The 24,886-nt window shown below is 46.3% G+C and overlaps 1 protein-coding gene across 1 annotated transcript; it reads right to left on the bottom strand.

Annotated features, from left to right (window-relative positions):
* Window positions 1-871: 871 nt before the first annotated feature.
* On the bottom strand, window positions 872-23,760 carry METTL17 (methyltransferase like 17). Its single transcript, XM_053263718.1, has 14 exons — window positions 23,460-23,760; window positions 21,364-21,517; window positions 20,901-21,047; window positions 19,784-19,883; window positions 18,976-19,057; window positions 15,310-15,383; window positions 14,676-14,770; window positions 13,288-13,352; window positions 11,585-11,692; window positions 9,959-10,027; window positions 7,960-8,010; window positions 6,333-6,425; window positions 3,958-4,142; window positions 872-3,829 (listed from the first exon to the last, which is right to left on the bottom strand). The coding sequence occupies exons 1-14, from the start codon at window positions 23,526-23,528 to the stop codon at window positions 3,712-3,714; spliced, it is 1,410 nt and encodes a 469-aa protein (XP_053119693.1). The 5' UTR covers window positions 23,529-23,760; the 3' UTR covers window positions 872-3,711.
* Between the last annotated feature and the right edge of the window lie 1,126 nt (window positions 23,761-24,886).

Below are 24,886 nucleotides of genomic sequence, written 5' to 3'. Positions count from 1 at the left end.
TCAACAATGAAAGGAAAAATTGTGATTTAAAAACCAAAATGCAAAAGGGTAGAAAAAGAACTTGGAGATCTCAGTGGTTGGTTTTTATTGGCCATTTTAAGTCTTGACTCTGCCCTAACTAGGCAAAGAGAGACTTTTTTCCAAATATGGAGCAGAGAGTAACCAGCTCTGTTCAACCCACCACAGAATCTATCCAGTAGTTGTTGCTGATATCTCCCCTTGTGCTTCTTTTTAGGCTGTGCACCTCTTTGGGACAAGGGAACCACCTTCCAATTGCTTTTGCTATATAGACTGCTTTGAAGGTTTTGTTGTTATTGTTCCTAACAAATGCTGGAAATGTGGACACTGTGAGGGAACTTTTTTTCATATGTGGTGGTCTTGCGGGAAGGCAAAGGCTTTCTGGGATATGATATATAATGAGTTGAAGAAAATTTTTAAAATGACATTTCCTAAGAAACCAGAATCCTTCCTGCTGGGAATAACACAAGGAGAGTTTTCCAGAAGGAATTTAACAATCTTTATGTATGCAACCATGGCGGCTAGAATAGTATATGCACAGAAATGGAAGAAGAATGAAATGCCCTCAAAAGAAGATTGGCTGATAAAAACTTTGGAACATGCTGAGAAGGCAAAACTTACAGTACTGATAAGGGATGAAAACCTGGAATGTTTTAAAGAAGATTGGAAACCATTCTTACTATACTTAGAGAACTATTTCTCTAATATTGATTTTTCAGCAGGGTTTGAAATTTAGTAATTATAGCTGGTTGAGTAGAGTAAAATCGAGTTTGTAAGGTATAGGATATATGTTTTGAATTACTATAGCAATGGTTGAATTGTATAATTAGTGATTCACACAGATTGGCGAGCGGGAAGTCAACATTTGTTTAATATGATGTAATGAGATTGTTAAGATATTGTAAAAACCAATAAAAATTTTAAAGCAAAAAAAAAAAAGAGAAAAGAAAAGAAAAGCAGTGTGTGTATAAGAACGAACACACAGAAGAATGCTCAGAGCACCATTTCAGATGTCAAAATCAAAGTTTTTTATTCTCCTCCCCCACCTCTTCTGCAGCATCACAATTACACTCTTACTCACTGGTGTTTTGCCCCACCCAATCAAAAAAATATTTTTTAAAATAAAAGCATGCATTCCATAAACTCTGATCTGGAAGAATCACAAATTGCTCCACACTGCCAATCACTGAAGCATCCACCATCAAGGTTTGCCTCTTCAAACCATGATCAGTGTGAGTGAGGGGGTGATGCACTGGGTGGGACTTCTGAACTGTCTCTTTTGGGACACCTAAATGTGGCTTCAGTGTCCCAACTATCTGTTGTTCTTTCTACATCAAGTGGAATCCAGATCCTATTCAGAGATGGAAGCTGGACATGGAATCTTTGATTTCTCTGTGTGGCATTCAAATATTGGCCCAAAGAGCACATAGCTAGGGTCTTCCTAGCTGCTTGCTCCAGCTTCAGGGAGCGATGGACACAGTTTGAAATTGGGTAGGAAGCTACTGACACCTCTTGGGGAATTATGCCTTCAAGGGCTGCTCCCTTAAGGACTGCTCCAGGACAATATCTGAAAAGCCACGTGGCTGGGAGATCTGGTAGCTGGGCCTGTATAAGCAGGAATGCTTTTTAGAGCCAAAAATCAGTGAGGCTCATCTCTTATTGCAGAATTCACTAAGTTTACAAACCCATTTTTAATTACCTCTGTCCCAGTTAATCTCACCCCTCTGTATGTATGTTTCTTTTCATCTGGATAAAATGTAACACTCAGAAAGTTGAACAGCAGATGTCCCTGGTAATGTAGTAGAGAAGCTTGCATGTCCTGCTTTCAGAGAACTTTATTCTAATCAGTAAATAATAAACTTATTCTTGTTTTAATTTTATACCTCAAGTTTTGCTTGATTTATATCCTGAACATATGCCTATCCTGTGCTCACGAGGCTACACAGACGTGTTAAGAACCAAGAGTAGGCTAACAAAGATTTATATGGGAATGTGTTTTTTTTGTTTTTTTAAAACTGAATAAATTCCCAGAAGACTAAATCCCTGGAATTGAGAGGGGGTGTCAGGGAGGGATCCTAGCATGATCTGCAGGAAACCGGAGTCCTAGTTCTCACAAATCCTATCTCTTGTCAACTCACCACCCCAGCTTCAGAGCAGAGAATAAATCCAAGCTGTCTGTAGTCCTAATTTAACTCACTCCACTTCCTTTCCAGAGCTGGGGTTGAAACTAGTATGTGTGTGATCACACCCTTTTCAAGCTGAATTAAAACCAGAGACTTCCCACCACCGTTCTGGTTTCAGGCTCATCCTCAATAAATTGAGAACTTTACTCCACCTGTTTACGCACTGAAAGAGAGTGGGCGAACGCATCTGTCCTTTCCCCTCATTCTTTTTCAATCTGATTGCTGAGTACAAAACAAGTGTATTGCTCTCTACAGCACAGATCTCAGAAGGGGTCCCCTCCCTGTCTCTCACCCCCAGTTCCTTCCAAACTCCATTAGGCCCTCCAAAGGCTTGTCCATCACGCTTTAATTACACGGGCAGGTATATTCAGCCCATTAAAACATGGACCTCGAACAGATAAGCAGAAAGTCCACATGAGCTAGCCTGCATTCTTTTTGCACTGCAGATGGGAGATGTAAGGGGACAGGATACTTACATGCTCCATCATATAAAGATCTCCTGACAAGTACAGAATAAGGGGAAAGGTTTGGGGCTAACCTCTTCTCAGATGTGCTTGTTTTCAGCGTGAAGGCGACATATTACAAGAGGGAGGGGGGTGTCCCAAGTGTCTGACTCCCCCACTTGCAGTTCAAAGTGGTACCACCCAGCTTCTGCTCATCTTCTTTTAGCTCAAAGATCCTTCAGCACCCCCTTGATGGGCAGCATGAGTGATAACAGGTGGAGAACGCAACCCGAGTACGTAGCTACTAGGACTGTGCAGTCGGAATCTGTCAGGATCTCTGACACGTGCTGCCCGCCTGCGCTGAGGTGGGCACTTCTGGTGCAACCAGTGCCAGACAGTAGTAGTTGCTGTTTCTGGAGCAGGGGGTGCCTTTGGATCGGGACTGGTAACCATACTGGGAAGGTGCCCAGGGAGGCCTCAAGATGCCCTTCCTCCCCGCACCTTGCTTAAAGGGCTGGAACTACAGTCCCCAGGGATCCCTGCATGCCTTCCCAGCATTCCGTGCACACCTTTCCAACCCCCCCCCCCCAATGCACCCTCCTGGCACCCCCTGGGCAGCTTCCAGTTCTGGCACACACGCATACACACGTGTGTTGGAAACAGCTACTGTCTGGAACTGGCCGCACCTACCTCCGCATGGCACAGGTAGTGTGTATCAGAGATTCCGCCACATTCTGACTGCACGGGCACGGTAGCTACTACAGCCGGGCTCATCAGGCCAAAAGGGAGACCAAACACAATCCAGCACACACTGGCGCATCAAGAAGGAGCAGAGAGATCACTCTTAAGAAGTTGTATCATCCATGCAACGTGGCTTGAGACATCGATAAACACAATGCTTTAGGCCACCACTCTTTCCTAGCCAGGTACGTGGGCGTTTGGCTGAGCGGCTCCAATCTCTCCAGCCAGCTAGTCAATTCCGGCATGCTGGCTAGCACCCCCGCGGCACAGGCATCTCTGAGAGGTTACAGATTGTTCTGGGAAGAGGCTGGTTGCATTGATCTCCATCAACTCTGATCCTCATCCATGGGACCCTTCTCTTCTTCCAAGGCCAGTTCGCTCTCGGGGTTCAGAACAGGCAGGCGGTCGCCACATGCACTGTTCCGGGCACAGCGGTAGAGATCTCTGCAGGAGGAAGCAAATGGTGAAGAACCCTCCGATTTATTCACAGAGCCAGTTATCACTTCTGGCCTGCTAACCAGGAGATCCGAGCAGGAGTCCACGGCCCTCCCTCCGATCACCAAGACCAGTACCTGCCATGTTTCCTTGGAGTAAGAACAGCGTGCTGGAGGGTGCCGTTGGCACAGCACAGGTGGACGTGGACGTGGCGGGGTCGGCAGAGAACAGGCTGGGTGATCCTAGGCCACGGCTCCTCTTGCTCCCCTGTCTCTCGGCGCAGGATGAGGAAGGAAAATTTCTCCTCCTTCCGTGATGGATTCTGGAGGAGGAACAGATGGGGAGGTGGGAGGGAGGGATTTCCGTAGTACTTTTCAAACCCCTCACTCCCAAGCAGTGGGATAGCTCAGGGGCAGAGCATTTGCTTGGCATGCACAAGGTCCCAGGTTCGACCTCCAGGGAGGGGTGGGAAGGGCCCGACTGAAACCCTAGACAGCCACTATCGGTGTAGACCAGGGGCTCCAGATGTTGCTGAACTACAACTCCCAACACCCCCAGCTACCATTCATTGTGGCTGGGGATTATGGGAGTTGTAGTTCAGCAACAACGGGAATACCACAGATTGGGAATGCCTGGTGTAGACAATACTGAGCTAGGTGGACTAAGAGTCGGATGTGGTACAAGGCAGCTTCCTATGTGCCTTTAATCTACTGGTCTCAGCTTCAACTCAAGGATGAGCCCAGCCCGCTTTCAAGAAGCTGTTCCCTACAGCCTTGCGATCTACCCCACATTCACCAAGCTTGAGTTAACCTCTAGCACTTGGATCACGTGACGACCCATTCAGTTCAGCATTTCCTTTCCCTGATCCTCCCAGATGGCAGAGGTGGAACTAGATGGATGGGCTGGATTCTCTCCCCTCCCCGGCCCACAATGAAGAATCTGGGGCAAAAGACCCACGCTAATAGCCTACAAGGAACAGGATCTCCTATACTAAGAAGTGTGGATAAGGCTGCCACAAAGCATCAAGTCCATCCCAGGACTTGCAGCAAGCCAGGCGTGGGTGAACCTGTTAAAGCAAGGATGGTTCAGCCATCTTTTAAGGTATAGTGTACCAGCATAGTGTAGTGCTTAGAGTGTTGGACTAGGACCAGGAAGATCTGAGTTCTAATCCCCCATTCAACCATGAAACTCACTGGGTGACTCTAGGCCAGTCATGTATCTCTCAGCCTAACCTACCTCACAGGGTTGTTGTAAGGCTAAAAATAACCATGTACAAGTGGGATATACGTTAAATAATAACAAAAACATCTAGCTTGGCCGGGCACAGAGCATCTTTGCCTCTAGCTGCCTGCCCCACCACCACCTCCCCGCCCGCCACCGCTGTTTTCTCTACTGCCCATCCCTGCCTTCTTCCTTACCCTGCCTGTGGCCTGCCTGCCACGCGGCCGCCATCTTCCCCAGCTGCCATCACTGCCATCTTGCCCACCCGTCCTGCCACAGTTTTCTTTAACTGCCACTGCTGCCATTTCCCCCCCCTCCCACCCATCCCATGGCTAGCCTATCCGGCAGCTCTCCAAACTCTCGTGAGATCTGTCACACATGGGATTAGCCACAGGTATGCCTTAGAGAATTAAATATATATAGATAAATAAAAGTGATCTACAGGTCAACTCTGGGCCCAAATCAGAGACAGAAGCCACCAGAAGAGAAAACTCCCCTGTTGCCATTTATCCTCCTCTGACAGCAAACAGGCCCCTCGGGGAAGGGAGGCTAAAAACCACCTATAATCAAAGAGATGCCTCCCCTTCTCTGTCTAAGCCGCCTCTCCACACAGAGAGCTGCATATCCCAAGTCAGCCCCGTGGTCCATCGAGCCTGGTACTTTGTCTCCAGCACAGGCACTTGACAAATACAATATAAAATAAATCAAAAGCTAAGCACTAAAAACTAAAAAACCTACCAGCTATAAGGAGCGGATAAAACATTTTAAAACCTCTCTAAAAAGAGGTCTTAAAAAACGAGAAGAGACTGAGACAACGATACTGCTTAACTTCTTTTCATTTCAATGGGACTACTATATAAACCCGTCCAGCTTATAGTATAAAAGAAAGAGTCCTATATAGTTACAGGAAGTATTTATTCTCCAAGCCCTTCACCCCTTTTCTTCTTCTTGGCAATACTTACAACTCCTCCATGTAGCTTACCGTCATATTATAGACAGGAGGGACACAAGGCTGATCGAAAAAGCGGCTTGCTTCAGCCCAACCAGCTGAGTCAACAGCTTGTGCGCCTAACCCTGGGTCGGGGTGGGGGGCAAACGTGACTCTTCAGCTGCCGCTGAACTACAACTCCCGTCACCCCCAGGAACAACTTATTGGGGATGATGGGAACTGTAGTTCAACAAGAGCTGGAGGGCCAGGTTTGCCCACCCCAGGCTTAAGCGCAGGCTCACTAACCGTGAGCATCAGTGGCTCGATCCATGCACAACCTTGCCAGGCAGGGCGCTTACTTACCCAGTGGAAAGGCAAAGGAGAATAGGCCTGGATGAAGTTACAGGGCAGGGGATGCTCCCGTGTCAAGCGGGGGCACGGCAAGTGGTGCGGACACTGAGGAGGATGGGAAAGAGAGAGAAGGCAGAGAGAGGGGTATGATACTGTGGCAAAGCAATCTGGGCTCTTGGCAGCAATCACAGGGTGCCCGCTCTTCCCAGACTGAAAACTGTCTCATCATCATTGGGTACTTTCACCTCCTCACAACCGACAGGCCTTCATAGCACCTTTGTTCCTATCACTAGACAGAGATTGCTGCCACCTTCCTACCCAACCCCAGCACAGCATCCCCCCAGTGGTTATTGCTGGTGTCTACCTTGGGCTTCTGTCCCTTAGGGGACAGCTGGCCCCGCAATTTATTTTTCTATGTAAACCGCTTTGAGACCTTTTGCTGGAAAATGGTATAAAGGAGGGCCTCTTTCTTCATAGGGGCTCCGTTCTTGCCTACTATTGCGAAAACGGAAATGGCGGAACAAGGAACCTTGAGACTATGGGGATTGGGGGCTTAGATTCCTCAGCACACTGAAGTGCTAAAATTGCCAAAAAGTGTCCAAAAAAGCAGAAAAATGTACAAATACAGCACAATACCTGGCTCTCTGGCAATACTCTCCAATGCCCCCCACCCCCGCAATTTTCAACCTTTAAAAAAAGATTTAAAAGAGCCACAAAATGGCTCTACACTGCCTCTAGGTTGGAAATGACATGGGAAGTGACACCAGAAGTCACTTCCCGCCCCTCAGGAACCACAAATAGATGAAAATAGCTGGAATTTATTCCTTTGAAACTGAAACAAGGTCCTTTGGACCCACCTGCAAATGCCAAAAATTGTGAATGGAGAACCCTGAGTAACAAGGGTTACTGAGTAACGAGGATTAACAAGAGAAGCTTGTTAATCACAGACCTGGCATTCATGGTTGCGCATATCCATGCGGTCAGGTAATTGCCACCCAACCTTGGTATAAGTGGAAAAAATAGGCAATTAAAGGGTTAAGACATGTGTATCCATGGGTTGGGGATGGGCGGAAATGACCTCCAAGGTTATTTCCGTCCACCATTTTGAGGCTCAAGTTTTTGAAAAAAGAAAACACAACATTTTTTTAAAAAAAATTGGGTGGCTCTGCTAGACAGCTGGGGACAAACAAAGCACAGTAGGGCACCCCCCCACCGCCATTTTCCCCATTTTGAAGTCCATATTTTGGCTGATGAGAAGGGGACCTTTTGCCCCTTTTTCACCCTTTTGTCCACTTCGTCAGGAACCTAACCCCACAATTCCTATTGCCCTAATGCCGTTACCCCCAGTTTCACTATCCGCACCCTTCCTTCCATGGAACGGAACCCCCGCAGATAACAAGGTTCTCCTGTAGACATATTTGTCGTCATAAGAATCTTCTTCTTACACCCTTGTTAATGCCTCCTCTTCTTCCTTGAGTAACCCTAGATTACGGCTGTCGAAACTGGGCCCTCCAGCTGTTGGACTACAACTCCCATCATCCCTATCCACAGTGGCCAAGTCAAGGATAATGGGGATTGTATTCCAACATCTGCAGCAGGGCCAAAGCTGGGCCGCCCTCTTCTAGTTCTCAGCACTCACCGGGGCAAAGACATAAGCTCCTCGGGGGTCGTGAGTCACTTTCTCCTTGCCCTGCACATGAGGAGGAACACAAATCATTAAAGCAGCCTTCATGTTAGTCTCACACTCCTGCCCCCTATGCAGAGGTCTCTGAGCAGGGGATGTAACCTTTGGGAGACAGATACATGGGCCAGATGTTAAATGGACGGAGCGAACAACAAAAGCAAATGCCCACAAATTTTCTCTTCTCTTTTAAGCAAGTTAATAAGGCTGTGGTGGAGAAAGACTCACCACACAACATCATGGGCCCATTAAGAGGACGATAAGCACAATTCTCCCCATTTGAGGTAGGTGGAAAGAAGCCTCTCTCTCCTTAATTAAATCACATTTTAAGAACCTCCGTGCAAATGAGAGTGATAATTTTGGAGCATTTATCATAATTAGCTGTGTTTGGGTTTAATACCTTTGAGTGGAAAAGGTTTATGAAACACAACCAAAGTGTACTGTATATGGGGCAATAAATACACTCTCCCTGCACCCCACAAAGTTTAGTTACATCAGTGCCTTTAAGGAAAACCTTTTGTCATACACATGAGTGGCACAGAGCCTCTCACCAGCCTGAAAAGGTTGATGGGATGTTGTGCGCTCTCTTTCTTAGTCTAATTTCTAAATGGAAGAAAGCTTTTAAGATCAATGGCCAACATCCTGCACAGCAGAACGCTGGCACTGGGGACCTACTGGGGCTGCTGTGCAACTTGAAGCATAGCCCTGACAGAGTTGCACAACAGAAGGAATGTAGCATGACTGTCTGGAAGTGGTTTTGAGTTGTCCCACAGCTGCTGCACCATGCTATACCAGGGCTGCACAAATTTGGCCCTCGAGGCACTGTTGGACTACAACTCCTATCGGTCACCGTGGCCGATAGGGATGATGGGAGTTGTAGTCCAACAATGGCTGGAGAACCAAAGTCGTGCGGCCCAGCACACTATCAAGGATGCCTTTCAAGTTGCACTGTAGCCCTGGCAGGTCCCCAACTCCAATGTTCCACCACATGGAATGTGGGAAGCTATGTAAACTTGCATATTTAAGTCTGAAACAAGGCACATGGGAGTGGGGATCCTACGTAAGAGTCGCCATGTTAAGGAAGTGGAAAGTAGTAGGGATGTGCACGAATGGTCTTTGGCACCGGCGGGGGTAGTACTTTAAGGGCAGGGGAGGGTGTACTCATACACCCCCGCCGCGTTTTCCCTGCCAGCGCTCTGTAAATTCCAAGCCCCTCGGGGCGGCAGCGTTCCTCCCTGCCGCCCCGTTCCCCCCGTCGCAACTTCCGGCCGACGGGAGGGGGAATGGGGCGGCAGGGAGGAACACTGCCGCCCTGAGGGACTTGGAATTTACAGAGCGCCGGCGGGGGAAACGCGGCGGGGGGGGGGGTGAGTACACCCTCCCTCACCCTTAAAGTACTACACCCGCCAGTGCCGAAGCACCGAATACCGTCCCAGTGCCGAAACGTTTCGGAGGCCTTTACAATGGCCTCTGAAACGTTTCGGGCACATGCCTAGAAAGTAGGCTCCATTAGTGCTACTGACTTTCCACTTCCTTAGCATGGTGCCTTATTGTTTTCTGCTTTTCTTCGTTAAAAACATCATCGTCAACATTTTAAGAGTCGTGGTGAGGGTATTCTCACAATCACTGGAAAGCGGGCCAAGGGAGCTTAGCCCGCTTTCCAGTCATCGTGAGAACTGAGGAGATCCCCGGCCGGGAGGTTGCAAGCAGCCTCCCGGGCTCGGGGGTCTCTCCAGGATGCCCTGCACACTTGTACTGGAACTTCCGCGCACTGGAACTTCGGGGGGGCCGCGCGGCCCCCGATCCCCACAGTCCATGTTACTGCCTTGATCGTCTGTGGGGAGAGCAGGCTAAGCCCACTCTCCCCACAGAACCCCCTCTGGCGGGTCTCACTGATCGTGAGACTCGCCTCAGTGTGTTCATTTAGGCAGACTGCAAACTGGTCAAGTTGCCCCACCTTCAATATGACATCTCGGGCCTCCATGAGCATCTGATGGCCTTCCTTGGTCCCGTTCTCTATCAGAACCTGAAAGAGAAAGGTGAGATGCAGCAACTCCTCTAACAGAAGATGGCTCCTGCACTGGATGGAACCCAAGGTTGAGTGAAACTACCTCCAAGTGGTAGGCCCTATCCATCATGGTTCTAGGCACATAGATTTTAGAAGCTGTTCCAAAGCACGGTTGCCACAGAAGTTCACTGTGTTTCAGGACTTCTTCCTGCTGACACTTGCACAGGCTAGACAATCCACTGAATTGTCCCCAATTCAGTTATCCTGAAAGTCAAATAATTCTGGGGGAAATGGGAATCTCTCAAAACTGAGCAAAAATGTCCAACAAGTTTTTTTGGCCTGGAAGAGGGGCTTTGGAATCGTGGCATAGTTTTCTCATTTTTTGTACATTACTAGAATACGTCTACAATACATCTTCTTTGCTATGAACCGTCCCACCCATTGAGATCATCTGGAGAGGTTCGTCTGCAGTTGCCACCGGCTCGTCTGGTGGCAACTTAGGGACGGATCTTTTCCATTGCTGCCCCAAGGCTTTGGAACACACTTCCTGCTGAAATAAGAGCCTCGCCATCTCTTACAACTTTTAAAAGGGCAGTCGAGACACATTTGTTCACGCAGGCTTTTAATTACTTTTAATTTGTTTTAATAGTTTTAACTTTTAAACTTTAATTGTTGAAATGTTAATCTTTTTATTGGTTGTTTTTATTGTCTTGTAAACTGCCCATAGAACTTGCCAGAGAACTTGCATTTTGGGCGGATTAGAAATGTGTTAAATAAAATAAAATAAATAAATAAATAAATAAATAAATAAAAATAAAAGAAAATAAAATAAATAGAAAGGGGGCAAGCATTATCCTCACTTCAGTCTGGCTTTGGACATCTTGCAACAAAATTTAATTGGCTCTGTAGCATTGTCATGAAGTCAAATCAGAGAAAGGGTAGTGCTTCCCGCCCTCACTGGCACTATGCAAGGAAAACAAGGAAGAGAAACCAGAAGTTCTAGTAAGAACAAATCCTCCTACTTCCCTTTCACTATAATTTCAAATGATAATTACTATCTTCACATTCATCCATTCAAATCTATGTGTCGGTAAACACCAAATGCAATATGCAACATACAATAAGAACAGTAGTCGCCAAAGCCTCGTCTGTAAGAGGATGCACCACGCAAAAGTGGAGGATAACGCCATTGAGATGTCCCTATGTGAGATGCACCACAACTGTACTAAATATGATCCAAGTTAGTCCACACACTCTAGGATGACCTCTTAAGACTACTTTCCATGACAGAAGTAGGCAAAAAAAAAGGGGGGGGGGAGATGATGAGCATGGTCAGAACTGCTTGAGAATCTTTCACAGCTGGGTAAACAGTTTGCCTTGTTCACAGGGCCTCCCAAAACACTGCTGGTGTGTTTGTGTGTGTTGGGGGCAGGTGGGTTGCAGCCCTGGAAAGCAGATAAAGTTGGGCACACTTTCGTTTAGCCTTAGGGATATGCACACAGGTTAAAGCTTGAGGGAATCCAGCTGAGATCACATGAGAGACTGAACCAAATCCAGGAAAGAGACGACACCCACCAGAAAGCCATCGGTCTTTCTCCAGAGAGTCTGCACAGTTTCTACTCTTTGAGAATAATCTGAGAGTTCATTAAGTGAGAAAGCAGATACCACAAGGTCAAATTTCACCTGCAGTAGAGAAGAGAGATGACAGTTGTTTCCATAGGTCCAAATACTTTTTTCACTAAGCAATCAGTTGTTTTTAAGTCTGAACATTGTATGTTCCATTGGTATGGAGCCAATGCAGCATAGTGGCTCGAGAGCTGAGCTTAGACAAGGAGGTCTGAATTCAAATCCTCATTCAACCAGGGACTTCAAGCTACCTGCATCACAGGATAAAGGGGGTGGGGAGAGGAGGTCCAGGCACATTGCCCTATGCTTAAGGGAAAGGTAAGGTAAACAGGTGTGCTGTTAATAAAACACAGTTCAGTAAACTGGGTCAATACTCCCCTATCCTCAAAATCTAAATACTATTAAAGATGCATTGCTTTAAGAAGTGTAAATCATATAGATCTGGTTCCCAACATTTTCTTGTACGTGGATCATTACACCGTCATCAAAAGCTTTTGTGGAGCACCGTAGGAACAAAGTGTTCTAAACATTTTTAACACAGCCAATGGCTGACAGAAATTAAACTTATGTATCAAGGTAGATGTATCAAATTATGTAGCAAATGTTCTCGAATTCTTTTCATCTGTGTGCGGAATGAGTTTTGCTCTGGGCGGGAGTATCAAGGCAGTTTGTGCACACATGCATTCAGAATGGGGGCCTTCCTGATTCAACCTGAGCGGGATCTAAAATTAACTGAGCAGACAGCAAAAAACTTGTGAGCACAGGCATGTGTGCCCGCCATAGAGGGAACACTGATCAAATGCCTAAATTATTTCTAACAATTTATTAAGCTAGCTCAGAAACATTTTATTTTTACATGTATATCCCACTCTCCCTCCAAGGAAGCTCAGAGCACATGGTTACATTTCTGCTCACAACTACCCTGTGAGGTAGGTTAGGCTGAAAATATTGCACTCATCACAGTACATTTACCTGCAGTAGGCCTACCAGTAGGAAACAGGTAGAGGGCATGCCCTCAACTCCTGCCTGTGTGGCTTCCAGCAGCATCTGGTGGGCCACTGTGCAAAACGGGATGCTGGGCTAGATGGGCTTCCTTGGGCCTGATCCAGCAGGGCTGTTCTTATGTTCTTAACAGGTAACACCCAATGAGAAGGCTGATGTTGATTAGATTATCTCCCCCCCCACCCCATGGACCACCTGCAGTACCCTCACGGACCACTAGTGATCCATAGGCCACAGGTTGGGAACCACTGGCATAGATTGTACAGATTGACGTTTGTAAAAAAAACCCTTTTTATGATATTAAAATTTGTTGCCTTTTGAGGCCTTTTAGCCTGAAAGTTGGGCTTTTTTAAAATAAAGAAATCCACCCTGAATTTGGACTGGATTCAGCAATTAAGCGGTGTGTGTGTGTAGGAGGGCAGACAGTGGAGGGAGAAAATAACAAGCTGCGGAGTGTAACTAGGCCAAGTGGGAACTCTTTGTGCCACTCAAGAAAACCATGCCAGGAGAAGGGCTATCTTAACAGTCCCTAAGGCTCCTGAACCACCCAGACCTCAGATGGCTGAACAGCTCTTAATGAGGTCCCGCTGGACTTTGCTGGCTCTTACAGCAGCTGCTGCTGGGAGGAGATGAGGCAGAGTGGCTTTTACCTTGGGGGACACAGGAAGGAACTGCCGGAAATAGACTCCTGGGAAGCAAAGCTGCTCACATGTCCCTGGGGAGGAAAAAAAACAAAACAATAGGAAGACGCATGGAGAGGGAAAAAGGGGCTTGTGGGGAAACACTGGGTTGACTTTGAAAGGTGGGTGGGACTGAACTGCAACTTGGAGACACCTGAGCGGATGGGAAGAGGGTTATCGTTTAGGGGCAGCCCACCTGAGGCTCTCCAGCTGTTCTCTAGTCACAAGCGTGCAGCAGGGAATGATGGGAGCTGTAGTCCAACAGCAGCTAGAGAGCCTCAGGTGGTCTACCTCAGATTAAAGTCTATTTTCCACACAGTTGATATTTTGGAATGTGAGAAGCAGAGGTTTGGGGTGGTTTGTTTTAAAATCAGGTTTCAAGCCTTTAAGGCTGCAAAAATTAGCCGGGAAATGTGTGTGGGTAACACTTGGTTAAACCTCAGTGCCTGTGTGTGATGTCCATTGGTCAGGGGATAGGGCATTTCTTCCCTTGCACAGCTCCTTGACCTTTTCCCCACAATGAGCAGATGCAGGATTATTCTGAGTGAGAAAGGATACTGAAGTGTCATTTGGACAAACGGCTTTATTTGTACAATCTGAAAAAGATTCAAGGATTTGCCTTCTATTCAGAGAGTCAGCGTGGTGCAGTGGTTAGAGTGCTGGACTAGGACCAGAGAGACCTGACTTCAAATCCCCATTCAGCCATGATACTAGCTGGGTGACTCTGGATCAGCCACTTCTCTCTCAGCCTAACCTACCTTCACAGGGTTGTTGTGAGGAGAAACTCAAGTATGTAGCACACCGCTCTGGGCTCCTTGGAGGAAGAGCGGGATATAAATGTAAAAATAAATAAATAAATAAGCTAGAGGACCACAGCTGGAACCTTTTCCAGATGAGCTCGTTTTTGTGCGTGTTGATTTTTTTAAAAAAAACTTAGCATGGGGACTCGGTGAAACAGCCTACGGAGTAACTATTTCAATGAGAACTATCCCTTAGATAAGATTACAGTATATCGTTCTTTGCAAATTCTACAGCCAGCCCTGGGGAGCTGAGTCAGTAAGTGGAGCTAGAGACTAGCAAATCTGGATATCAAAGGCACAATCCATGAGTAAGTTCTCCTGCTCTGGGTCCACTGAAACAAAGGGGAACTGTGGATGGAGGCCAAGCACAGCTTTATTTCAATGAATCCTACACATTTCAATGAATCCTTCCCTGTGGATTGAAACCCAATACCCTACCTATAAGATGGGCAAAAAGCATAATTCAATAGGGTTAGCTGGGTTCCTAGACATCTGGCTGAGTGGGACGAAATACATGCACTCTGTTTTCCTCCTCAAAGTGCCTCGTATAGCTCTCACCTTTCATCAGCTTCTCAGACAAGGCTAACATTGGAGCAGAGGAGTCGATGTTCATATATTCCTTTATTGTCTTTCCCCAAATGCTGTGTGCTGCCCTATAGAGGAAGAAGGGGGAAAGTGAGACGTCACACCTACTGTATTTACCTGAATTTAAGACAAGGTCCCCACCCCACCCCCACAGTTCTTTAATGTTAAATATAGGAGGGTCATCTTGAATTCAGAGTCTTCTCTCTTTTGGTATAACTTGTATTCAGCCTGTCTTTTAAGGCAGAGAGAGAGAGAGAGAGAGAGAGAGAGAGAGAGAGAGAGAGAGAGAGAGAGAGAGAGAAGGGAGAACACGGGGAGAGAGAAGGGAACATGGTGCAATGCACGGCTACAAAGGGAGGGCCAGCCAAACATATTCTCCCAACGAAACCCCAAGAAGTAAGTAAACTACCACACAGATGCTCTGTGCGGGTTCAGCTAGCTGTCTTAAATTCAGAGTCACTTTCTATTTGGGTAAATACGGTACATCTCTGGGATGAAAGGTTCCCTGAACCTAGGGTCCCAGCAGATGGCTCCCTCCCTTCTTCCCTCTAGGAACTTCTCCATCACTGCTGAACATCCTTTCTCTCCACTCTATGGGTTTTCTCACCAGCTGACGGTGCCAGTCCCCGAGCCAAAATCCAACAGGGTGCAGGGCTGGAAGTCTGGAACTCGCTTCTGGATCTGAAGGAAACAAAAAGAGGGAAATCCCCTCATAAATCATAGAGACTTTGATTGACTTAAAATCTGAGATGTGTTTCTAACACTGAAAACCAGTGTTTTATATATATATATATATATATATATATATATATATATATATATATATATCTATCTAATCTATTTTTCCATGTCAACATCATCAGAAATCATAACCTCCCTAAATGTTTGCCTGGAAGCAGTGATGGGCTAGAGCAGGGTTTCTCAACGTGTGGGTCGCCAGATGTAATTGGACTTCAACTCCCATAATTCCCAACCAAAGGCCACTGGGGCTGGGGATTATGGGAGTTGAAGTCCAATAACATCTGGGGCCCCACACATTGAGAAACCCTGGGCTAGAGGAGGGATAGCCTGAGAATGAATCCAAATAAGATGGAAGTACTTATTGGGGGGGGGGGGTAATTCAAAAGACAAATTTGATCTGGTGGTTTTGGATGGGGTCACAGTTCCCCAGAACAGGCACACAGTCAGGGAGTGCTTCTGGATCCAAATCCCTCCCTGGTGTCTCATACTGAAGCAGAGGCAGTGGCCAGAGGTGCTTTCTATCAGCTTCGGCTGATATGCCAGATGCATCTGTTTCTTGAGAAGAATGACCTAAAAACAGTAGTACATATGCTGGTAACCTCCAGACCAGACTACTGCAATGCACACTATGTGGGGCTGCCTTTGTATGTAGTCCAGAAATTGCAGTTGGTACAGAATGCGGCAGCCAGGTTGGTCTCTGGGTCATGATGAAGAGACCATAATAAAAGAACTACACTGGCTACCAATACGTTTCTGGGCAAAAGACAAGGTGCTGGTTATAACTAATAAAGGCCTAATCAGCTCAGGCCCAAGGTATTTAAGAGAACATCTTCACTATGAGTCTCATCGCCCATTGAGATCATCCAGAGAAGTTCATCTGCAGTTGCCACCAGGTCATCTTGTGGCTATACAAGGATGGGCCTTCTCTATTGCTGCCTCGACACTCTGGAATGCACTCCTAAAATAAGAGCCTCCCCATCCAAGACAAAAATAAGAACACTACTACAATAAGAGTCTCCACGTCTCTGAAAACATTTTTAAAAAATATTCCTAAGCTGTTTTAACTAGACTTTTTTCTTTTTCATATTTTTATACCACCTGATATGCACACCTCTAGGCGGTGTACAAAATCGTGGCTGTAAATTGTTTTAAGGTTTTAATTTCTGTTTCATGTTACTGCAAACCGCCCAGAGGCAGAAGTTTGGGACCACGTAAAATTTTTTATTGATTGATTTGATGTATTTTTGTCAAATATGAACAAACAAACAAACAAACAAACAAACCAGGAGTTTCCAAACTGTGGTCCACCAGATGTTGCTGAACTACAATTCCCATCATTCCCAGGCACAACTCATTGTGGCTGTAGTTGAGCAACATCTGGACCACCACAGGGTAGGATCCCCCAGTAAACACCATATATCAAATATACCGGAGATATATATTAAAACATACAAGAAAATAAAGCCATGAAACAAAGCAATGATAGAATAGCTGTCCTCCTCATTAGTAAATCAACACCAGAAACGGGCTACTTTGCATGTCTTAAGGCAGGCTGGTTCAAATTCTAGGGGGCACAGCAGTAAAAGCTCTGCTTCTATCCCAGTTTTAATCTTTCACAAGGAGGGACGATGAGGTAGGGTATGACCACATGACTGCCAGTGGTATATGGGCTAATACAAGGTGTGGCGGTTCCTCAGGTATATGGATCCCAGGCCATGGAAAGAAATTATGATATCTTAAGTAATCGTCTCTTAAAGGTAAAGTGTGCTGTTGAGTCGATGTCGACTCCTGGTGACTACAGAGCCCTGTGGTTGTTTTATGGTCTACTAATGACTGACTTGTGATCTGAACATTTGGAAAGCAACATATCTGTTACTCATTCAAACAACGAGAAACCCTGTAAACCAGGGTCCTCGAACTTGGATCTCCCAGACGGTGGACAACAATGCCCATCATCCACAGCTACAATGGTCAACTGTGGCTGGGGATGATGTGAGTTATAGGTTCCCAGATGTTGCTGGGCTACACTTGAGAACCCTGGCAGTAAGCCCATGAGTACACTGGAATTTTAACTGTGATGGGTATAAACATTCTGAGGCAGTCAAGGAAGAAAGACTGAGACTGTTATGTTTTATCATATTTAGAAGATGACCACCTTAAAAAAAAAGAGAGGTGTTAAATACAAGTTATACCTATATTTACCCCAAACGAACAGCACACTGAATTAAAATACACTCCGCCCCCGGCAATTTCTAACTTCAAAGAACTTGAAAAAAGTTTGACTAACTCTAAACCCAGACTTAGTCAAATAAATAGTCTGAGAACTGTCTATGAGTTACTGTTAACACATGATACTATCTAGTTTTTGATAAATCACATCACATTTTTAAAATTTTGTTAATCTCTGGAGTGCAATCACTACCTAAATTCCCTTTGAGTTTGGCAACTGAAGCTAAAGGGGAAATTTTAATTGTAAACCACCCAGGGATGCAAGTGTTGGGAAGTAAAGAAATATTTTAAATAAATAAATAAAAATTAAGATCCCAAGTAGCTGGCACCAGCAAGAAAGAGAAAGCTGGAAGAGATTCCCCAAAGAGTATTATGCATACTAAACAAGATCTACTTTTTGCTGAAAGGGAGTTGCAGCAGAGATATTGTTAACTTGCTCAAAGGCTACTAAAGCCCCACTGGATTGGGACCTGGGCCTCAAGTAGCTAAAGCATCGCCCCTATCTTGAATTCAGTTACAGATATAAATCAGAAGCAATGCTTTTCAATGAAAGAGGGCTGGTTTGGAGGACACTTTGCTCTACCATGTGATAAAGACATGAGTGCACACATCTCTCTCCCCAGCATGCTACTGCCCTGATCGCAGGGGTGGTTTGTATGAAGCATTCCTACACACATGCTCCAAATGAACTACTTTGAAGTCACATTTGTAGCACCTACAGAGGGACTCCCCTCATGCGAGGAGAGCTGGTCCTGTGATAGCAAGCATGAACTGCCCACTTTGCTAAGCAAAGTCCATCCTGGTTTGCATTTGAATGGGAGACTAGATGTGTGAACAGCGTAAGATATTCCCTTTAGGGGATGGGGCCGTTCTGGGAACAGCACCTGCCTGCTTGCATGCAGAGGAGTCCAAGTTCTCTCCCTGGCATCTCCAAGATAGGGATGAGAGAGCCTCCTGCCTGCAACCCTGGAGAAACCACTGCCAGTCTGTGTAGACAATACTGAGCTAGATGGACCAATGGTTTGATTCTGTATATGGCAGCTTCCTATGACTGCTTGGATGAACCATGCCCCCATGCAATAGGCAATCGTGCAGTGAAAATGGGGATACATGTGCGCCCAAGACACACATTTTCATCTGTGAGTGTGCTGGTTGGGCAAATGAGCCCAAAGCAGGCCATTGTGTGTGGGGCAGAAGGCGAAAGATCTGGCCTTTTGTCATCTGATGTTGCTGAAAAAAGGATTGCTCATTCCCACCCGGTAATCTTGAACACATGTTCCCAAACGTTGAAGGAGCAACTCACCTCATGGAAAGCCCGCGACACAGCTGCAAACATCCCGTCCATGCGGGCTACCATGTACACAAAGCTGAACTCTTCAGTGTAACTAGAAAGGACAAACCAAAGAGAGTCAAAAGGGAGTGCTGCCTTATTACAGGCACTGGCGGGGTTTTTGGAGTACCACAGGTCAGGAGCCCCTGGCCTATGGTACCATACCTTCCAGTCTCACATGCTGGCACCATGGGCGGGGCCGGAACTTCCCACTAGATGTCTGTGTGCAAAAGGTTTTACAAGCAGTATTTAAGCTTGGGCTGCTGGTATCTGTTACCATAAAGGAAGGGATCTCTTTCATGTTTCCCAAATTTGATTCAACCTTCAGAGAATCTCAGCTTTCTTTCTCCAAATCAAGTATTTAATCCTTATGGCTGCTCAAAAATAGACTGAACATGTATGGACAAAGATAGGTGAAATCTTAACAGCTGAACAATGGCTGAGAAGGGTGTGTGTATGCATGCTTAGAGCATGAAGATCTCCCTTATGGTGTGTATAACCGTCCTGAGCCATTTTTAGAAGAGCGGTATAGAAATCGAATGAATAAAGGATGCATGTGCAAGAGCACATGTTTTACTATAAATTGATCTGGAATTGAATCCCTGCTTGCTGTGCACACACTAAGGTGCACGTTATGAGTTGAAAGGGAGGGAGGTTGTGTGAAAGAGTGTTTCATGGGTAAATCTGCATTCAGTAATCTAGACACAGCATGTTCTGTTTGGAGAAATCTTCCCCGGAAATTGGGCCCTTGGATCCTGGAAGCATAGCCAGGAACACTCACTTCAGTGGCTTCCAGTGGTAAGTTGTTTTACGGATGGCATACAAGACCCTTTTCTCCAGCTTCTTCTCCTCTTTGGCCTCACCCAGATGGGCCAATGCATCTGAGGGAGAGAGATTTTTATGGATGTATTATCCTGCATTAGCAGCCGAGGGCGAGTTGTGGTTAAAAAAAACAACACCACAAGGCCTAAAACAACAAAGTCTTTTTAATATGAACTCCCAGTTCTAAGTCTTTTTAACATGAACATCTACCAGATCAAAATAATGACGAGCACAAACATTTTTTCTGGTCTTGGAAGCCAGTCCACAACTTGTAGTTTCTAAACTGCCTCCCAACTCTCTGGCATGCACATTTGAGAAGTGAGGAGATCTCTCACCTTACACCAGGGTGGCATAAGACCTGCTGCCTTCCAGACTGGCATAAAGAGAAAGTCTCCTTCTTCCTGCTCCCCAGTCCTTCAAATGGGCAACTCATATCGTGTTGGAACACCCTCAGCAGAGGTCCACAAATTTAGGGTTAAACTCACCAGCCATCCATTATTTGTGGCTGCCACCAATCCCCTCAGATCCTTTTGTGGCACAGGAGAGAAGCGGGTCTTCTGTCATTTGCACTGGGGTGTAGAGATGGTGAGAAACAGTAGGAGTCCTCTCCTCCTGCTCAGAAAGGATTCCTGCCATTTCTTACTTTTTCAAAAATGGCAGGGGAAACGAGACCTCTGGAGAGGATATCTGTGTGGTGCTGGATGTCCTGCTCACCAGAAGACTGGGGAGAACTTGCCACTGACAAGCTGGCAAGTGGAGCAGTAGATGTCTGACCCTCAGAAGTAATGAAAATATTTCATCCCAGTCTGGCAAGAAATGAATGAAGGTCGCTTACTCTTCCAGAGGACTGAGAGATGGAAAGGGCCAACCTTTGCCCTCATGTTAAGCTAGGAGACACTCAAAACCAGGGAAGACAAGGCCTCACACTTCTGAGTGCCTCTAGAGCATGGCACGAGAGGTTGACCCTTCCCTCAGGATCATTCATTCACCTCTCGCTGAGCTAGGAGGTGCTTTGAAACATATGGAAACAAAATGGCCAACAACCACGACAAAGTTACTCCCAATCCCATGTTTACCTTTCTCGTGGGCCAGCTCCTCCTTCAGTTTCTGCTCCACCTGCTGGGCCTGCCTTTGCAGGTCTGCTATTTCCAGAGGGCGTTTGCGGCTCCACAGATAGTTGGTGAGGGCCTTGGCCTGTTGGTCCAGGTTGCGCACAGAGGATTCTGGGAGAAAGAAAGTAATTCAACATGAGGGGCACTCACAGCAGCTCCCTCTGTGTGGCCACAAGCACATCCCTGTTTTGTTCATGTCTATACAGCATCATCCACATATGTGATGCTTTATACAAAAGAGAAGTCTATGCAAAAAAAATAGGCTCCCGCTCAGAGGTGCTTACAATTTAAGTTTCAACACTGGTGGAGACAACAGAAAAAGAATGGGAAGAGAGAAGAGGATGAGACAGGAGCGAGAGGCAGCAGATATGTGGTGATGCAGTACCCTCCCCCCACCATACTGTTATCTTTTGAGGGTTTCACTCACGGGCCACCAGAAAGGAAGCTGCCTCTACCAACTCAGGCGGAAGCTTGACGCTTTTGAGGTGAAGGATCCCAGGGTGCTGGCGGTGTGGAACATTTTCCAGAAAATGTGAAGAATTATCCACTTGAGTCACCTTGGGAATGACAGTGGCCAGGCCCTGATGGGAGACAGACGACAACCAAGTTAGCTGTGAGATCCAAGATACAATCATATTCAGGCAGAATCTAAGGACTACAGGGACCAGTGTGGGTCACCGAGAATGAGAAAAATCATCAGTACAAAAAGCTAGAACAGCTTTTCTATGGGAGCCTTCCCATGGTCCTGGGAAGTACATACCAGACCAAATTGTTAGTGTCTAAAATGTAATATCTTAAATGTGATGCTATTATGTGCTTATTATTCTTTCAATCTTTTGTTGCAAAACAGCATGAACATCTTTTGAGTGGAAAACTGGTATATAATTAGAAAAATGAACAAATAAGATAGATATTATGGATATAACATTCCAAAATATTGGTATCAGCGAAGAACCATCAGAACTTTGAAGTCTTCCTGGGGTTCAATTTGCTATTCAAGGTTCTAAGGAAGATAATCTGCATATTCTCAGAGACACCTCTTTTTTCATCATTTCACAGATTTCAGAGATCAGGTCTGACTGTGAAAAGCTGCAAAGATTAAAATTAAATCAAAAACGAAGAGGGAGAAGAATGGGTGGTTAATGCAAGGGCAACCTTGTTAGGTTAGATAATATGGTCACCTTACTGTTAAGTGTTTTACCCCCTCTAGCAAGCACATTCATTTTAACAACTGCAATTTTTCTATGGTTCAGATTGAACATAGGAACCTGCCTTCTACTGGGTCAGACCACTGGTCCATCTAGCTCAGTACTGTCTCTTCACCAACTGGCAGAGGCTTCTCCCAGGTTTCAGGCAGGCATCTTTCCCAGCTCTCCCTGGAGATGTTGCCAGGGAATGAACCTGGGACCTTCTGCATGCAAAGCAGTTACAGTGCTCAATAACCTTCTCAGTAATTTTCCCAGCAGGACTGGCTGCAACTTTTGAAATCCTGCACGAAATGCAGATGTTAAGGGCACTGAAACATCTTCTCTTCTTTTCTTTTTAAAGAACTTGACAATTTTAGCTCTGTGTTGAACTTAGAGAAGACAGTAGGGAAGAATGCATAAGATCCAACAGCTCCTGCAGGGTATGTATGTTAGTTGCAAAGAATGCCAACAACCCTGTATTTTTAATAGAGCTGCAGAAGAAGGAATATCAGCTGGAGCAGCTTTTCTTACTCCTGCCCCCAAATTAGACTCTCTGCAGGTCTACTAAGAATACAGGAAGCCTTGTCCTTAAATCTTGTCACCTGAACACATTCCAAATCAATATAGATTATTTGCTTTGCCCCCTTTTTATGGTGACACAGCTTCATGCTAGAGCATCTGCTTTGCATGCAGAAGATCCTAGGGGAGTTCGTTCCTGAATCTGCAGCTGAAAGGAACTCAGGTTGCATTATCCAAGAGCTGTGCCAGACCTCCTCAGTCAGGGTCCAATTTTCCATCCAGACCCCAGACCCTGAATGAGGAGGTCCAGACTTTTCCCCTAATGGAAGAGGTTCCACTACTGACAACTGAATCAGAGCAGAGTACCAGGGCCTGCGGGGCCATGCCGGGGCAACCAGTACCACTTCTGTCCCAGTTGCCCTGACTGACCCTCTGAAGTACTTTAGGCAGAGCCACAAGAGGGTCCGGGCCCTCTAGGAATGTCCTCAAGATCGGATCATTCTCCATTCCTAGAGATTTTAATGATTTGATGACAATGGGGAATTATAAGGGTGGGTGAAGTCTCCAGAAATCGCTTTAGTTAAGAGTCGACTGGCTCAGTACGAGGCACCTTCATCTATTCACGATCAGAGCAGTTTCCCCCTCGCATGCATTTTGAAAAGCGAGTAGACAGGCCCACCCCTCTCCTGTTCGTGTGAACAGAAGGAAGAGTCGCCACCGGTTTTATTAAGCGCAGTCATCCTAGTGGGCGCCCCCCTCTACGTGCAAAGCTAACTATTCCTGCAGGACAATCATTGCCTGCAAGGGAGGAACTCACCCTAAACGTCAGAAAGGAGTCGGGCGCGGCAACCCCCCAAGCCCTCTGCAAGCACCTGGCGGCAGCCATCTTGGGAAGGGAAACAGCGGCGCCGGCGGGCGCCGCGACTCAGCCACGTGACCCTCGCGCAAGCGTCTTCCGGCAGCCCTCTTAGGAAAGGACTTGACCTACTACCCGGGCGGGCGGGGAGGAAGTCCGGCTTCTTCCATGGGCCAATCCACGCAGAGAAACGGGCAAGCCAACCGCCAACCACGCGTCGCTATGTAAATGAGGAGAAGGAGGCGAATGATGACACAACCCTGCGAACCAATCAGACGCTTGCTAGGCGTAGCGTTCGGAGAATCTTCGGCGCTTGCTCCCTCGGATTCGTAAGAGAAGTGTAGCGGCGGTTTCTCCTTTCCGAATCCGAGGGAGCACGCGGCGAAAACCTCTCCCAACGCTTCGCCTAGAAAGCGTCTGATTGGTTCGCAAATAGCCTATGCATCATCGGGACTTTCCCGAACACGAAAGGGAGAGTTGTATTTGCATACTGTGAACGGATTGGCTCACTTACCATTTTTATGCAACCTTCTGGGTAAAACGGGGCAGGTGGCCGCTGTTGCCTAGCGCCTTGGCTGGCGGAAAGTTTACTCGCTGACTTTGTTGTTTCACGAATCCTGAGCGCTGAGCTTTTATTTAATTTTATTTTTTCGTTTGGAAACGACGCGGGGGGGGGAGGCATTTAATCCCTCCCTCATTATTTCCTTTAGTTCAGGGGCTCTCAAACTGCGTTACGCCAGATGTTGGTGAACTACAACTCCCATCATCCGCAGCTACAGTTTATAGGGATGGTGGGAGTTGTAGTTCACCAACTCTGGAATGCCACAGATTGGAAACCTCCCAAGTTAGAGGAGCTCAGGACTGCGTTTGAGACAGCTAGATTTTTCTTCTAATTAGAAGCATTATTATTTTAATGGCTTTATGTTTCCATTATCAGCTGTTGTGGTGCAGTGGGGAAGCAGCTTACCTAGGGAGCAAGAGGCTGTTAGTTCGAATCCCTGCAGGTGCTGCATCAATATATATATATATTTGTGGTTGCCTATATTGGGCTGTGCAAACCACCTAATGGTGCAGCGGGGAAGTAACTTGCCCAGCGAGCAAGAGGTTGCCAGTCCGAATTCCTGGAAACCCCTATATTGGGCAGCAACGATATAGGAAGATGCTGAAAGGCATCATCTCATACTGCGTGGGAGGGGGCAATGGTAAACCCCTCTTGTAGTCTACCAAAAAATTCACATGGCTCTGTGCTTGCCAAGAATCAACACTGACTCGGCACAATCTTTTCTTTTTCCAGCGTTTCCATTATTTTGGGTGTTTTGGGGTTTTTTGGTCTTATTTTATGAGAATTTGGTTATTCTCACCAAGAAAAAAATAAGCACATAGGAGGG

Source organism: Hemicordylus capensis, chromosome 6 (genome assembly GCF_027244095.1).
Source record: "Hemicordylus capensis ecotype Gifberg chromosome 6, rHemCap1.1.pri, whole genome shotgun sequence".
NCBI classification, from domain to species: domain Eukaryota; kingdom Metazoa; phylum Chordata; class Lepidosauria; order Squamata; family Cordylidae; genus Hemicordylus; species Hemicordylus capensis.
This window is presented reverse-complemented; position numbering and strand designations above follow the sequence as displayed.